General features: G+C 37.7%; 1 protein-coding gene across 1 annotated transcript in view; it reads left to right on the top strand.

Annotated features, from left to right (window-relative positions):
* LOC145248880 (protein sel-1 homolog 3-like) overlaps window positions 1-18,592 on the top strand; it is a 209,500-nt gene that overhangs the window by 4,671 nt on the left and 186,237 nt on the right. The window contains exon 2 of the mRNA XM_080110638.1: window positions 18,057-18,227. Within this exon, the coding sequence (XP_079966764.1) occupies window positions 18,057-18,227 (171 nt within the window). The remainder of the gene's footprint in view (window positions 1-18,056; window positions 18,228-18,592) is intronic.

The raw sequence follows: 18,592 nt of genomic DNA, 5'->3' as shown, positions 1-18,592 counted from the left end.
TTTCACGGAATGTCGAACAAGTAACACAGTTGAATCTTACGGTATATATTTTAAATGGCAAAATGTCACTCACCTGCTCTATGAGTAAGATATGCTTTCTTTTAATCTTCCTGTATGAGAATTTATTCATATTTATGTATTATAATCCATGTATTTTTTAAATGGAAGGATTTTTCCAACACACATCGCGACCACGCGTGTCTTTAAAGCAACTTGTAACGACACCGGAAGTGAAAAATTATCTCTTACTTATGTACGGAGGCCTATAAGTGTAAAAAAAAAAACACTAATTCAGAAACCTTAATAATCTCGATATTGGATTATATTCCTTCAAATTTTCCACTTTTAAAGGTTTTCGGAGGCGCTGAAAACGGAAATAACCATTTATATATACGGCAAACGAAACTAGTAGTTTCCAAGATAAAAAATTTTACAAATGGTCACAAAGTGGGGGGTCACTTTTCTATAATGATGTGACGTCAAATGGGCACCCACTTTATGGCCACATTGCAATGAACAGATTTGGCCGTAATTTTAAAGGAATTTTCGAGGGTGGCTTCATATTGACCCTATATGAATAAAGGGTGGAATTCTTCATATTTACCCTATATGATTAAACAAATATTTAATGTAATAATAGCAATAATAACAAACCAAAACACGTCTTCTTTATAATATAAGTTTTTTATTCCGTTTTGTATAAAATAAACGAAGGTTTATGTATATATCAAAAATATAAACAGAACACTTTAGGATTGACATTTAATTAATTTAATTAATGTTTTTTACTCAAATAAAGTTTAAAAAGTCAAAATAAAATTTAAATACAACTTTCTCATCAGTTACAGAAAGTTAAAAAATACGGGTAGTAAAAAAACCCATAAAAACTCACCATTATTCCAATAACATTCTTTAAAGACTAGTAAATACGTCTGCTCCGAAGAATGCTTAGTGTCGGGTAGGATCAGTAGCAGTCAGTTACGTTTTTGCCTGACTTAAGGGAGATAACTTGTCCTTTTTTTAAATTTTTTGTGCCTTTACGCTATCGTACATAAAAACTGAGAGTTTTCATTTTTTCATTAACACGAATTACGATATGACGCAGATATGCAATGGTATTTTTTTTTTTAATATCTTAAAGAAATACCTGAATTTTTTTTTATTATACTATAAATCTGCATTATCCGATTTCGTCTTTTTTTTATATCGAAAAAAAGGAAACCAGGAATTAAATATAAAAATATAAACTGATCGACCATTAATTACTGGAACATTCTAAACAAAAATTAAGCTTCCACGTAAAAAAAAAACAAAAAAAAAAACACGTGGTTATCGAAAAAAGAAGGATTTAAATTTTGGACTTTACCGGTAAATTTACAGATAAGTGATATTTTTTGTTGTTTTAAATTTTAGTATTATATTTATTCATGTTTTATCTTCAATTTGTGATATATAAAACGTGCCAAACAAAATTAATTATTAAAATTCTCATAGACATTCCAAAATGGGGGGGGGTGAATTTATAAAACAACGTTTGTCTAAAATATTATATTTAGTTTATCGGAAAGAGCATAAAATTTTACATTCACCCTGAAAAAAACGTAACAATTGAACGAATAGGAAAATTTTGATAGATTTTTAAAGTTTAAAAATTGAAAAATATTCATCTCATAAAAATCAATTGATTTCACTACGTAACAAAATGGCTTCCCAGAGCGCACGCACGCACTTTGTAAACAATGTTTTTTAAACAATGAAAAATAATATTTCTATTATTTTTTAAACAACTTAAATAGTTTATTTTGGAAGCATATTCTATAAAGAAAATAAATAACCCACTTTAGAAAGAGAAATTACGAGTTTTCTATATTTTAATCGCAGTTTTCTGTTAGGGGTGTCAAAAATTCCCCCAAAATTCTGATACTGCTACCGCTCCATGTATCCCTATACCCTCAGCCACACCAGAAATGAACCTCCCAGACCCTCCCCCACAAGTTCCTTAAACTCCAAAACTAAAACAATACCGACATACCAAGTACCCCCCTCCTACCTTCCCCCTTGTTCCCTTTCTCTTTTTTCCGGTCTTCTCGCACCCCTCCCCTGACATCATTCACTCTTTCATCCCACCATAACGAACATTTCTGTAAAAGTCTGAGGAAGCTACAGACGGCCAAAACAACGGCCGGGTAGCTGAAACAATAATGTAACTTAACAGAAAGATACGGTAATAAAAAATAAAATGCATATTTGCTCTACAACAGTATTGAGCACTTTCTTCAATTTTTATTAATTACCATTTCTACTATATATATATATATATATATATATATATATATATATATATATATATATATATATATATATATATACTAACAGACCGCCCAGCGTTGCCCAGTCGTAAAATATGCATAAATATGGTATTTTAATTCATGCAGATTTCTTATTTATTATTATAGAGCCAATTCTCTGTCGATTTTTATCTAATATATATTATTTCAAAAGGTATAATGAAATATTACTTGGGTACCATCCGCTAGAATCAAAAACAAAACGTTTAGTACTCGGGCCTTAGTCGTTATTAATCACTCCAGCGAGCGTTGTTACCATCTGAGCTTTTAACAGATGGATGCAAATGAATAGATGGATGCAAAAGTTAAGTGAATGAATGTTTCATTTTGTGCATGTGCAAAAGTAACTGGGGGGTGGGGCGGTAATGTTTTATCCGACTTACCCTTTCAAGGTCAACTGTTTTGTTTTGTTTAATTTTGAAACTTTAGTAGCAATTTTTGCTAAAAACCAAATCGGAAGTGTACTAAAGATCCACGCACTTTGCATATCAAAATTTCAACTCTGTAGATCACGAATTCATAGAGGAGTTTGGTAAAGACTTTTCACACACACACAGACAATGTCACCTCCCACGCACACACACGCACACACACACACACGCACACACACATATATATATATATGTAGAGAGAGAGAGAGAGAGAGAGAGAGAGAGAGAGAGAGAGAGAGAGAGAGAGAGAGAGAAAGTGATAGATGAATAGATAGATAGATAGATAAATATGTCCGTGCGCTAGAAGGTTTTTATCTTATGTTCTATGCAATTATGCAAAACGTAGAAGCCATGCATGAATATAATTCAGCAAAATAGTTAAGTAAAACTAATCATCTAATGAGAAACTATTAAAAATTATTAATTAATTAATTAACGCTCGTTTTTCAAAGGAATATGCAAATTAGTTAAATTTCATGTAATCGCTTGCATATCCATGACTGAGTATATTAAGAATTTCGTTTTAATAATTTTTAAATAGAATAATAGGCTTTTAATATCAATGTCAGTACGATAAAAACTCAACTTTATAGGTATGTATATATATATATATATATATATATATATATATATTAGTGTCTGGACGATTAATCAGAATCGGGAAAATCGATGAATTTGGGGTATCGGAATCTGTATCGGTATCGAAAACATTGATGCCTATTTTCTGATGCCAAAACGATTCTTTAATTATCTTTTTTGATTTTATTGTAATTACTGGTAATAATGATAAAACAATAAATATTTATTGATTTTAAAATACCAATCAAGTTAAAATCTGTAGATCATCCTCATGTTTAGGAAAATATCTACACATTTAACATGTATTTTCTGCAGAAATCGGGGAAAATAACAACTCTATAGTTAAATATTTAGAGATTTATAAAGAATTGGAATCGGAATCGGTACTTGTATTGGAATATTCCCTCTAAACGTTATACCGAGGAGTTTAAAAGAAGTACTTTCAGGCAATGTGTTCTTGTCCATTGCTGTTGGTGGTAGAGAGGGCTTCTTGTAGTTATTGAAGGAAACAAGCTTAGTCTTAGCAGCATTGAATGTGACCATCCATTTTTGTCCCCATTCCACTACAGATTGGAGGTCATCCTCTAGTGTTTCTGCCATTTCCTTGGATATGTGTTCATTTGTTTTCCCCCTCATATCTGCTATAGAGAGTGGTATCATCGGCAAATATACCCATCTCCGAAACAATTTTATCAGGGAGGTCGTTTATGAATATCAGGAATAATAGAGGTCCAAAGATAGACCCCTGAGGTACTCCCGCATTTATGTCATATTGTTTAGATGTACGACCGTTGGGGACAACTTGGATTTTTCTCTTACTTAAGAAGGATTTAATTACATTATGTATTCTTCCAGTGATACCATATGATCTAATTTTCCTTAGAAGACCATCATGCCATACCCTGTCAAAAGCCTTAGATATATTAAGGGCTACCGCTCTACCCTCCCCTGTTTTGTCCAATGAACGGTATATACGTTCAGATACTGCAGTTAAGATATCTGCTGTTTAATGGGCTTGCCTAAATCCATATTGTTTGTCAGTCAGGAGTTTAGCAGCTGTTAGGTTCTGGACTAGGGCTTTATTAACTAAGGACTCAAATTTTTTTGGCGAGAAGTGGGAGGAGGTTAATGGGGCGATAATTTAGTGGGTCAGTTCTTTCACCAGAATTCTTGAAGACTGGTACCACAGAAGCGGTTTTCCAGCAGTCGGGAAAGCAAGATTCGTTAAGGCATTTATTGTAAAGTTTGGAGAGAACTGGAGCAACCATTATCATTTAAAATGTTCAATAAGTAAATCAATATTGCTGCATTAGCAGTGTCAGAATCTTTGGGAAAATCGCCATTGCAAATTTGACACCCTAAGACAAAACTGCGAATAAAATATAAAAAAAACTCGTAATTTCTGTTTTTAAAGCGGGTTGTTTATTTTCTTTATGGAATATACTTCCAAAATAAACTATTAAAGTTGTTTAAAACATAATAAAAATATTATTTCTTATTTGTTAAAAAACCGTGTTGACAAAATATCCGCTACATTTCTTCTGAAGATATGAGCCATGTATCTATGGATTAAGGAAATAACTTTAAATTTCTTGGGTTCCTTGTTTCAAGCAATAATTTTTTTGTCTAAAATTCTATATTTTTACTTAACAGAATTTAACTATGAATCCTAAATTTTTTATTTTGCTCTATCTTGTATATTGAGCTATTTTATTTGGCTGGGATTTTTTTGATAGAAATACTTGCACCGATACCTGCGGGACTTTGCTGTGCCCGCTTCGTGGGTACCCTTACAGTAAGTGGATGCTGTAAGAGCCGGACCAAATATGACTTTAACCTGTGACCTTGACCTTGAAAAAAGTGTGCACCATCCCTAGGTCAGAGACCATATATCATGTCAGGTTTGGTCATGATCGGTCCAGTGGTATGGGCTGTAGGAGAATATATATACATAAAGCTATGACCTTGACCTTTACCTTGAACAATGGTGTGCATCATCTATAAGTGGGGACCATCATCGGGTTTGGTTATGATCAGTCAAGTGATGTGGGTTGTAGGAGAATTGTACACACACACACACATACAAAAGCTGCTACTTTATATATAGATTTTCGTATCAACAGTCTAATATATAAAATATAGAATGTCACTGTTTTATGTGGCTGTCACTTTTTAAATACACTTTTTTATGAACATCAGGATTCGAACGAGTTTATCAGAAGATAGGTTAAAAAGGACAGTGAGACGTGTGATAATGGTTTATACACCACTCGTCACCAAGTGAAAATATAGCCCATCAAGATAGCAACAACTCTGAACAACCTTAACATTGTAAGTGCCAACACTAAAGAATTCATGTAGGACCGTATCTAAAGGCTGAGCAACAGCAAGGAATCTGCTGTATTTAAATACTTTCATAGACGTAATTCTACCTATGATTCTAATAAAAGACTATATGTCTGCCTGTCTGTCTGTCTGTCTGTCTCCATATTTTCAAACTCTATCTCCTCCGAAGCTGAAAGCCGCAGAACGACGCTAGGAGCCTCAAATGATTGGATTTTTACGGACCGTTCTTTTATGGGTCTTTAACCGGTTAAAATAAATTTTAAGGAGTCAAAAATGAGTCAAAATTGAAAAAAAAATCGTTACACATTTTGTACGTTCATCTTAGTTTATTTTTAATTTTTAATTTTTAATCAGTCCATATGCGTGTTACGTTTGTACAGTGGTAACGTCACCAGCTTTGAATACTACAGTTTCGATTCTGACTGATGGCACTCAAATACATTTTTTTTTTCCTTTTGAAATCACGACTCTATGATAATATATACGAAATCTGGACAAATCAAAATATTATATTTAAGCGTAATATATGCCTGAGCAAAGCCAGGCGCCCCACCCACGCTAGTCTAATATATGAAAGGCTATATATCTGTTTGTCTGTCTCCATATTTTCAAACTCTATCTCCTCCGAAACTAAAAATCGCAGAGCGGCACTAGGCGCCTCAAATTATTGTTTTTACGGGCCCTTCTTTTATGGGACTTTAGCCGGCTTAAATAGTTTTTAAGGGGGTCAAAAATGGGTCAAAATTGAAAAAAATTGTTATACATTTTGTATATTCATCTTAGTTTATTTTAAATTTTTAATCGGGTTATATGTGTGTGACGTTTGTACAGTGGTAACCTTGCCGGCTTTGCATGCTACAATTTCGGTTTCGATTCTAACTGATGGCACACAAATAGGTTTTCTTTACTTTTGAAATCATGACTCTATAATAATACATACATTAAAATATCATATTATTGCGTATTTTACACCCAGGCAAAGCCGGGCACCCTCGCCGCTAGTATTTTATAAGACTATCAACCACAAGATTAATTATAAGACTGTCAACCGCAAGATTAATTAATCTGTGATTTAATTCATATATATATATATATATATATATATATATATATATATGTGTGTGTGTGTGTGTGTGTACGTTTGTACAGGGTGTCCCAAAATGATCTGACGCATTTGTAGATAAAATAAAAAAAAAATAACAATTTAATAAAGAAAATTAAAAAAAAAAATTTACGTAGAACGCCATTTTATTTTAATTAGTTGGTTGGTTGTTTTTGTTTTACGGCATATCAACCTTTTTCAGGTTATTTAATGCCAAATCTAGTTATTTTGAGGAACGATTTTTAATGGAGTATATATTTTTTTTTAAGTCAGATTCTATTTAACCCATAGTTGGGACCCTAACTGGTACTACCACTCCGGGTCAGAGTGGACCTGGGAGCAATAGCAATTAAAGGGTGGCTCCACACTCCCCAAGGCCTGCAATGTGGGGCCTCACCATCGGATATAGTTTTAGGTCATATCCAGGACCTATTTTAATTAGGCTAGAATTCATTTATATCTGAATTTATGCATTTTTTGAAGAGAATGTTCTGGAGTCATTTGATTTAGAAACAGGTCGTAACCAAGCAGTTCACCGTCTATAACTAGGACTTGCACTGTTACTGAGAGCCTATCGCCGATACTCATATGGATGATGCTTACTCTACAAGAGGCTAGATGGCTCATGCCGATCATCAGCACTGGGACCTTCATCTCATCCCACGTATCACAGCATGCCTTGCGCTCGAGAGTCTGAGTGAACCGAGTGTCTACGAGCATGAAGCACTCAAGCCTGCTGATGCACATGCTCACTGCTGGTAGCACATTGTTTAGCGGCGATCTTAGGAGCTTACTCCTCTTTCCTGTTTCCCGGACAACTTCTCGCTACGTGGCCCAACTTGTTGCACCGGTAGCAACACATGCGTCTTTGTATCCCTCGGTCAGGCGCGTCCTTCACACCACTTTGGCAGTCTCTGGAAAAATGATTTGACTCGCCACATTTATAACACTTCACATTTTCTGTTAGCAGTTCAGGTGCTTCCTCGGCTGCGGAAACTGGCTCTGCATTGTCTTTTTGAATATTCCGAGCTCTGACCAGCAACTCGTCCAGCTCTAACTCACTGAGACTTGACGACACTTGTAGTAGTCGGCTGGCATTGTCCGGGAGTCTGGCCAGAAAGGTGCATCCTAATATTTGGTCGCTCACTCCACCGAATGGCATGGCCAGCTTCCTTAAATTGGCCAGGTACACATCCATCATCTAATTTGGCCCAAACCGCTGTTTGGTGAACTGCGTCTAGACAATGAAGGGGTCCATGGCAAAGGCTGCGTATAGTACCTGTTTAACCTCCTCCAGGCCAGGTTCATCTCTGAGCTGCTGATAGATGTCGTACGCTCCATTGGTGAGCCTCAGCAGGATTATTAGTGCTGGATCCTTTATTTGGCATAGCTTGCAGACATGCTCAGCCTTCGTTCTTTTCTCATCTGTATAGGCAGTATTTTAACATTTTGCTCAAAAGATGTAATATATTACACTGAAGCTATCACAGGTAAGATGTGTTGGTTATATTAGGATGCGTGTACTTGGAAGTGTGACACGGAAATCTGTGATTAAATGTTAATGTTGTGGTGCGTCCACCTTACGGATAATAATACACTCGTCCAATTATTATAAAGACCAGGAGTTAGCAAACAAGTTATGCATATATGGTAATCGGACTGACGTATAGCCACACTTTATATCGTTCTTCTGGACCCTTACGGGACAACAACACTTAACAAACTTGGTACACTGGTTAACACGCTTCTTAAAAAATATGTGGCCAGATCAAACTTAACAAATTTATGGGAGCAATTGTTTGCGACAAGGAATATGAGCGATTGCAGGCAAGGGAAAAATGGGAGTATATTACATTAAGAATACCCAGTTTGATTGTCTTCAAGTCCAACGTAAACAAGTTCTTGATGAACTATCCCTCTAAGTAATCCAATTTACAAAATCTTCACTACTTATGATTACTATGCTATAATCCCATAACTAATGTATACTCATTTACACTTATCCTCGAGTGACCTCCGGGCCTTGATAAGTGGTGACTCCTTTGTAAAAAAAAAAAAAAATTTTAAATTGGAATCTGGTTGAAAAATGAGATGAGAATGTCTATGGTTGCTACAGCAATAGAAAACTAACACAAATGCATAGAAAATAAGAAATTCTGTTCTTATTGCAGGTATAGTTGCCGAGGTATATGCTAATAATACAAATTACAAAATGGGAATTGAATGGCTAAATAAATACAAGCACGTATCGATTACCGATTGGTGATTTAAGCCTAACTATTTACACGGTTTTCATGACTCTAAGAGACCAACGTCAGATGTCGCTTCTGCTGTGCTTTACTCGCTGGTTGAATTATTTCAACGTAATTATTTCAACGTAATTTTATGTGTCTTGAATTAATGTGTTATGTTATATACGGAAAAATAATTTAACAAACCTAAATCACAGTTGATGGTGGCCAAGTGGTTAATGACACGAACTGACAACCTACGTGTGTAAAGCTCGAATCTAGTTCATTCCAGGGAAACACTTTCATTTAAGTACCCAACGTATTTCTAGAAAAAAAAGTATAACTAAAAAGATATCGGGAAGCGAATGCCAGCAATAATGATTATGAATAGTAGATGATTAATAAGACATAAACGAATGATTTGCAACAACAACAACAGAAGCAGGAAGGTTAGAACGTAGACCCCTGATTGATTGAGATTGTCGGACTGACTTTCTCATCTTGGTTGTTATCGTCACAACGTTTCGGCCATTTTGCCCTCCGGCCTTCATCGGGTGTTTTGTATCGAACTGGGGAACCGTTTGTTAGGAGTCTCGAACCCAACCCTTTATTATTATTACGGGGGTACCGTGTTCGGACTCCAGCTAGGCTCTGGGATATAGTTGCTGATTCTCTGTTTTGAATGTTACTTTTTACTGCCTTCATTCAGGATTGAACTCAGCACCTTTGGGTAACTGTAAACTTTTGATACAACGTCTAAGTCACTAGGACAATTCTTAGTTGGTTTTTGTTAATGTTAAACCTATGTTAAACCTATGTTGTTATTCAAGGTTTTCTCTTTCTATCAGAGGTGTCCAAATTGCATTCAGCTCTATGCTTGGTACCCGATGAAGGTCGGAGGGCAAAACGGCCGAAACCTTGTGACGATAACAACCAAGATGAGGAAGTCAGTCCGACAATCTCAATCAATGAAAACACCTCATCTCAAAAATACAGACAATTACTAGACCCCTGATGTTGGAGAAGGAGACATGGTAGTAGGGGTCTACGTTGGAGGATGGAGTTCTAGGTTTATTCGTGTTTTCTTTTTTGAGATAGTTCATGTTTAGGATTTTGGGGTTTGTGGAACAGGTCAGCATACTTGGTTAGAGCAGAACAGAGAGGGAAAGTAAGTGAGGAAAGACGGGAAAATTATTTTTTTGTTGTTGTCTGGCACTCTGGTTTCTTGTTAACAGGGTTTCAGTGAAAATCCTGACGGGGTCGGCATCAGGAATGTGTGGTTCTCTGGTCATCTTTGAACAGATACTACACTTTTTCCTATCTAATGATGCGGTAGATCTTCAATGGTTGAATTGCTATTGGTTAATCGTTTTGTATGACTTTGTTCAGGACCACCATGCATCGACTCCGTAATTGTTTGAGATGTGATAAAGGCCAGCGAAAATGTCGACTTAATCTGACCAGGGTAAACGCATTTGCAACAACAACAGCAAGAACTAGAGTGTCTCATAAAGTTGTCGAAGGCACTGGATCAAATGTGCTGAACTAAGCCTTTAACCATGAAAAAGTCATTAATGTCTATTGATATTGTTATCGTGTATCTATTTTAATGGTTATTGCTCTAAACAAGACGTGAATCCACTTCATGTAAGAAGCTGACAAAAAAAAAAAAAAAAACTAAAGATAATTATCGCAAAGATAGGAAATTCCTATTTAATTTTTTATTGAAAAGACCAAGGCTATATGTAGGAGGAAAACAGTCAATAGGCAAAGAGCTCCAGAAGATTACAGTTCTTTAAAAGACTCAACTGGAATCCATCCATCCAGCACAGCTGTAGCTGAGACTGAACTCACTACACGAGTTTGTAGTGTAATTCAAATGTTGAGGCATCGCTATGGCTATCAAGGGTATTTTCTATTGTGACACCATCACTAGATGGGGTGCCTACCATGGCTTAAGAGAGTCCTATCTACCCTTGAGAGAAGGATAAACCATGCCAGTTTCAATCTGGAATTGTACCTCGCGGTACATACAGCGTCTCGCCTTCCCAAATGGTCACCCATCTGGTACTGGCCAGGCTCAATATTCCTTAACTTTGGTGATCTGGCGAGAAACGGTGTGTCAATGTGATTATGCTGTACAACTGGAATAAAAAGCTGCATTACAATGAGGTATGAAGACCGCGAATTGATAGATAGTATTAAAAAAAAGAAAAATGTAAACATTGGAGATTATAGAAGATAAAGAGATAGATGTGTTACACAGATGGGCCTAGAGCGACAGAAAAGGACGCATCCTAAACATGGTTGGACAAAGACAGGGTACCACATGTTCGACACGGCAGTCTTGTTAAGCACATTGGAGTATGAAAAGACTTGTGAACAAGAGACATGGTGTTATTCTGGAAAGTACCTGTAAATAAATGTCTGCTTTTTCACTAAAACAAGAGTGAGATCACCATTCTTTCTTTGTCTTTGTTACTTGTGTCTACATGTTAACACGTGTGTAACGTTACATTAATATTCAAATGAAAATAAATGAAAAATTGAGGAATATTTGGGTCATCAGTTAGCAAGTGCTAACTTATGAGGTGCCTTTAATCGGTTTCCAGACTTTTTTCATATGGGCACTTTTATTGATAGTACACACATGAAACTAGTTCCCTTCGAAGTAATCTCCTCCGGCTGCAATGCACTTGTTGTACTGTTCTAACAACTTCTGGACGGTTCAATGGAAGTCCTCTTGTGTAAGCGTGTCAATGACCCTCATCACAGCCTCTTTCATCTCCTCAGTTGTCTCATAGCGACAGCCTCTAAAGTTTTCCTTGAGCTTAGGGAATAACTGAAAGTCACAGGGAGCAAGGTCTGGACTATAGGGATGGCAAGGAATGTCTTGATGCTCATCTTGGTCAAATAGTCTGTGGCAGTTGTGGACTGGTGCATTCTCCTGGTTGAAATGGTACTAACCCGATTTGAAGAGTGTTGGCCTCTTGCCACGGGATCTATTCCTGAACTCCTTTAAAACAACATTAGTATTCCTGGTCTGTGAAGTGGGAAGCCAGTGCATATAGATCATGCCTGTGCTGTCAAAAACAGGATCATCATAAGTTTCTTTGTGGATTTGATCTGTCTAGCATTCTTGGGTCTGGGAGAACCAGAATGCTGCCACTGGGAACTCTGTCTCTTGGTCTTGGGGTCATAACAGTAGATCCAGCTTTCATCACATGTCACCAGAGCATCAAGAACTGTGGGATCTGAATTGATCAGCTCAACCATTTCTCTGCTGTTATAACAAAGTCTTTCTTTCTAATCTTCTCTGAGCACCGTTGGGACAAACTTCATGTAAATCTCCCGCATCTTCAGTTCCTCGCAAATAATTGTGTGCACAGTTCCCACACTGACATCAAACTCTGCACTTATTGTCTCTATATATACACACGACGGCCTTTATCCATGAAATTCTTTATTTGGCCAATCAACTCTCTTTTACTCATTCCACACGTCTCATCATCCCTCACAGACTTCCTGCTTTCCTTGAATCTCTTATGCTCGATTCACGCAAGATGGTCCAAAAGCAGTCTGAAGCATTCCATACGTTTCTGTGGCATTTTTTGCAAGTTTAAAGCAGAATTTTATATGTATCTTTCTTCTAAAATGTCCTCACGTCCAGATTGAATTTAAAAAATTTTTCAGGTCTAAAAATCAGGCTTTAGTAGGGTGTATTCCAATTCCTTCTGTAGTTATTGATTCGAATCTGAAATCATGAAAAAAATTGGTCAGTCATCTCATAAGATTTTTTTTTTTTTTTACACGGTGGTCACCACTTATCAAGGCCCGGAAGCCACTCAGGGATAAGGGTTATTGCAAGTACAGTACGTTAGTGTGGAGATTTAATGAAGTGTTTAATTAAGGGGGCGGTTCATTAGGAATTTGTTTACGTTGGACTTGTAGACATCCAGGTTGTAGTCAGGTGGGAAGCAGGCACACGGAACAGAGTTCCACAGGCGTGCACTTCTAAGAAAGGAGCTTTGTTCATGGAATCTACATTTTGATTTAAGCACAGATAAAGAGGGGGGAAAATTTTTGACAGTGGATTCAGCTAGACGGGTGTTTTTCGTGAAAGATTGGCGATGGGGGACCAGAGATTGGAGTTCAGACGAGCACCTGCCATGGAAATAGCGATACAACAAGGATTGGCTCGCAACGTCTCTTCTGTGGGAGAGAGGTTGCAGGGTAGAGAAAAGGGCATCCCCCACTAAGCCACAAAGTCTATTTTGTACTCTGTCAAGGCAGGATATAGCAAGATGGATAGCAATAACATACTAAATTTTAAAGAGTCTACGTCAATTTTAAATACTTGTACAAAAATGTCGGAAAACTTATTAAAGACACTTTGTGACATGAACAACGTTTTGCAAATGAAAAATCAAGGAAAACATGACTCAGTAGCAAAACGTGACTACAAGTTTACAAAAAGAAAAAAGTTATGATAAATGTTCATTTGCGAAGGTTCATACAACTTGTATTCTTGGTAGGAAAATATTTAGCGAATATCAAACCCGAGGAAATTAGGCTGTGTATTTTTATATATTTCTTACTGTTAATTATTATGCATATGTGAATATTAGGCAGCGTGGTAATGTTTTTTTTTTTGATATATATATAGGAGTCACCACTTATCAAGGCCCGGAGGCCACTCAAAGATAAGGGTTAATGGATGTACATTAGTCAATGGAATTATAGCGCAGTAATCATAAGTAGTAGAAATTTTGTAAATTGGAGACGGTTCGTCAAGAATTTGTTTACATTGGACTTGAAGACAATCAAATTGTAGTCAGCTGGAAAGCAGGCAAACAGAAAAGAGTTCCATAGGTGTGCAGTTCTAAAAAAGAAGCTTTGTTCATGGAATCTACGTTTAGGTTTAGGCATAGATATAGCGCGGAGGAAATTATTGATAGTGGTTTTGGCTAGATGGGTGTTTTTATGAAAGTAATGCGAGGGTGGGGGGGACAATAGATTGAAGCTCAGACGAGCACTTGCCATGAAAATAATGATAAAGCAGAGACAGGCTCGCAACGTGGGTGCGTATTTAATTTTGTTTTAATGTGGGTGCGTATTTAATTTTGTTTTAATGTGGGTGCGTATTTAAGTCTATCTTTGTATTATTTGGATTTTTTGGACTACTGTTCTCATCTTGAGTGTCATTTTCACAACACTTCGGTTGATGTAACCTTCGACCTTCTTCGGGTGTTTCTTGTTGAACTCAGGAATGTTCCTGTCGAACTCGGGAATTTGGACGCAAGAAAGTAGGATGTTCTAACAACCGAAACATTGCGAAAATCACACTCAAGATGAGAACAGTATTACAAAGAATTCAAATAATACGGATAACCAATCCTCATCTCAAAAATTCAGAAACGTGAGTTTATCTTGTTGTGTTAGTGCGTGTTCAGAGGTGAGCGAAGTGCTGGCACTTGTATGCGAATTTTGAAATGTTCCTTTCGCCACCTCCCCCTCTTTTGGCCAAAGACATAGTAGTGTACGTTTCAGGTCCTGCTCTAGGTGCACTAGATTTAATCTCCGGAGAACTCTGAATTGTTGGTCAGATCACTGTTTTATAAAGTGGATTATTTTGACTTAGGCTTGTTAGATTTTTAGTTTAAAACGATTTTCATTGGTTGAAAATATTTTGTGTGAACACCTTTTTATGGAAAGTAACTTCTTCTGGAAGAAGCTTTTTCCGACAAAACGGGGAATGAAAGAGGGTGACTATTCAAGCCAGCCACTCTGCGATGATCATTCGAATTGCATCTCGATTCAGTCATTAAATTAGTACATGGCTATTTCTATATAGTTTAAGCAGCTGGGATTCCCACTTGAGACTCGACCTTGTGTCACATCACGTATTAATGGAAATACAAGTGAATATATCCATAAATATGTCATACGAATGGTATACGTTTTATCACTTTTATTTATTTTATTTGCCCCCCAAAAGGTATATTGTTCCTATTTACTTTGCCCCCCCACCCACCCACGAGGGCAGAGTTAGACACCAGGGTCGTTTTTTAATATGGAGAAAAGAAACAAAAATAAAAATTGTCTCAGTCGTGAGGGATTTCTCCTCCACTAACCGAGAACAAATAATTGAAGTCTAGCATCAGAACAAATACTACACTTTAACAAAAAGTTAAGCACAAGGCCACTCAAGATTTGTTTTTGAGGAACGTTATCCTCGTCACTGTACCTTTATCCTAGCTAAAGTTCTCATTTACCATAATAGCTCTACCCCACCAGGGGTCGTCCTACTTAAGATTTCCAAATCCTTTTTTTTTTTTTAAACAATGTAAATAGAAAATCTGAGTAGAAATAAAATTACATAATAAAATCGCTTCTTTAATTCATTCGCGTGGGGTGGGTGGGGAAAGGTTAAGAAATAGACAAAAAAGGTGTTTGGATGACCCTCCCAACCATGTTTGAAAGGTAGACCACCCACTGTTTTCTGGCTTGGTGTGGGCCTGAAAACAAGTAGGTTGCTCTCTATATGGGGCAGGATCAAAAGAAATTGGGGTGGGTTGGGAGTTGGAAGGTTATATGAAGTTGCTCCAAGATCACTTATTGGGGTAGCCAGGAACAAAAAAGAAAAAATCGGGGTGTGGGGATCTTGGGGGTTTCCTATGGGGAATGGAGGGTACCATTCACTCTGCTAGCTAAGAACCTAGTCTAAGCAATTGTTTTTAGGGGGTCTAGAGTCTGGCAGGATTTCGAACCATGAGTGCCATGCTTAGGCGGGGAACATGAACTCCAACTTGGCATCTCCACGCATGCACAGACTCGCTATCTTTATCCATCTTTGGTCACAGGCATCAGAGGGTAATCTTTTCCTATCACATCTGATCTTTACATTCAGTGCTTGAAGAAAGGGACCAGATCCTGATCATCAAAAGATTCGACCCCGCACTTCTCTTGCATTCTCGAACTCCATATTACCATTCTGGCCACAGCCAGGATTGCAAGAAACACCATTTGTTTCTCCCTGTTCCATGGCGGCTCTGTTCTGTGGATGACATAGGACACGTCCAGCAGATGCGAGCCATCACCTCGTTGACATACACCCAGTACCGTCTGAGTCCACTGCATTCGAATAACGTGTGTTCTAGCGTTTCCTTGGCTGGGTTCCTGCAATGGGGACACCCTGATGATCTCACTAGTCTGGCACTTTTCAGTATGGCATTAAGAGGCAACGCATTTCGGGCCAATCACCAGGTCAAGGAAAACTCAAGATGACCCGAACCTGGCACTCAGCTCCACTGAGAGCAGATCTCCTCCTTCGACAATCCTCAACGCTCGACAAGTGGGTCGTTGGTGGTCCCGCCTCACTAGTTCCTTATATAGTTCCTTTCTAGTTAGCTGTGAAAGGTCGCTGGACCTTGGGAGATTCCTTAGCACGGCCCTACACTCTCTCAAGGACTGCGTGTCGCTCCATGGTTTTCAACATGCCTTGACCTTGTGGTCGAGGATGAAGTCGGGAAAAGCAGCCTCGATCATGGAGGTCCACACAGATTCTTCTGTCAAGGTTCAATTCAGGAAGGCCAGCCTCTTAGCGTCTCAATGACAACTTAAGTCAGGCATTCTCAAACCTCCTTCACACGGACATTGAACACAGACTTGTCTGTGAACCCAATGTTTCTGTTTGTCCCAAAGAAGTAAAGATAATTTGCTCTGTAGGGATTTGAGATAGTTCTCAGGCAGGGGAAGAACAGCCAGTCAATAAAGGATGAGTGGAAAGACGTAGGTGGCAAATGCCTCTGCTCTGCCCTTCAAGGATAGTTTCCTTCGAACCCATGAATCAACCGCAGCTTTGACCTTTGATTTTACTTCCAACCAATTCTTTTCCAGCTGGAAACCCGGTCCGCACCACACGCCGAGGATCCGAACTAAGCCGTTGGTCCAGCTGAAAGGGAGTGGGAAGGGAGTCTCCAGGCTCCCAAATGCAGACCGATCGACTTACTGCACTTGATTTTGGCCTCCGTGGTGCTTTCGTACTGTGTGAGTGCATCTGTCACCACCTTAATGTCTCGGAAGCCTGACACAGAAACGGTTATGTCATCGGCGAACGTGGAAACTCTGGCTCTCCATCCGCCAGGCAGAGCTATCCCATGCAGGACCAGACTTACCTCCCTTCCATCTCAGCTTGCGAAGTAGTGGCTCCAACGCAAGGACATAAAGCAGTCGGCACAGCAAACAGCCCTGATGCACGGACTGAGAGGACTTCAAATGCTTTGTTTACCTGTACCACTGCCATTTGCATTAGTACAGTACATCAGCTAAAATCAAACTAAAACATTCAGCATTCCAGCCACATTCCCTATCGTTTGAGCTATCGACAGATAGATAAGAAAAGATTTAGAATTAAACAACTTCAAGCTATGAATGAATTTGCGCATGCACAAAAGTGATAGAAATATGTTGGCAAGTTTAAATGAATATTCGGCATTTAAACTTGCCGACATATTATTCATCCAAACAAAGATTTTACTCATTATAAACCATCCTTTTTGTATGATTACTATTTCCTGTTAATTGCAGTGTTTTGTGACCAGTAGTTTGTCGGTTAAATATTTACACACAGACAGACAGACACACATACATACATCTGCTGTTTTATTTATCTATATAATTCCAAAACTCTATGGATTATGCGCCTTCGACGGTCAGGCAATTCTATCTTTTAAAAAAGGGATGTCGAACGGCCTGCTAGTATAGATTACAATTATTTGTTTTTATTGATTTGATACCACTAACAAAATAAAGAGAAAAGGAATAAGTTGTTTTACAGCGGAAGTCCCACAGACGAAGAAAAAGCAGTTGATTTTAATCATTTAATAATAATAATAATAATAATAATAATAATAATACTCGATTTTCTGAAATTTTCAAATTAAACTTGTGAAATAATGTTTTCAAAGATATGATCAATTTTCTCTATTGATTGTCTATGTTTTAAAAATCATTTCAGATCCACGGCAAAGAACCCGAAGAAATATCCGTTGTGTTAAACGATGCCCACTCTACGGATAAACAGGACTACGTTGAGATCTTGAACGTCCCTCCAAAACTGAACAAATCTATGGTGATGCGCACTGAATTTAAATGCCACGAAAGGAGCATGGTCGGACTGCATGTCGTCGTAAGTTGAATACTACGTTATTTGCTATTTTTCAAATTGTTATGTACGACAAATTAAGGCATGACAAATGTATGATAAAGCACGACAACTGCTTCTGCTGATTCTCTATTTGTGCGATATTTGGGTACGTCATTTAAGTAAGTCGTTAGCATAGTGTGTACGAGCGCGTGGGAAAATATCAGCAGCAGCAAAGGATGGCTAGCTTTTTTTTTTACACAGGAATCACAACTTATCGAGGCTCGGATGCCACTCGAGGATAAAGCTTAATGGGTATACATTAGTCATTGTGATTATAGCGTAGCAAACATAAGCAGTGGGAATTTTGTAAATTGGATTACTTAGGGGGATGGTTCATCAAGAACTTG

The sequence above is a fragment of the Euprymna scolopes genome, chromosome 27 (assembly GCF_053919585.1).
Source record: "Euprymna scolopes isolate OS-2025 chromosome 27, ASM5391958v1, whole genome shotgun sequence".
Taxonomy (NCBI): domain Eukaryota; kingdom Metazoa; phylum Mollusca; class Cephalopoda; order Sepiida; family Sepiolidae; genus Euprymna; species Euprymna scolopes.
The sequence above is the reverse complement of the archived record's forward strand: the minus strand, read 5'-3'. Positions and strand labels throughout refer to the sequence as shown.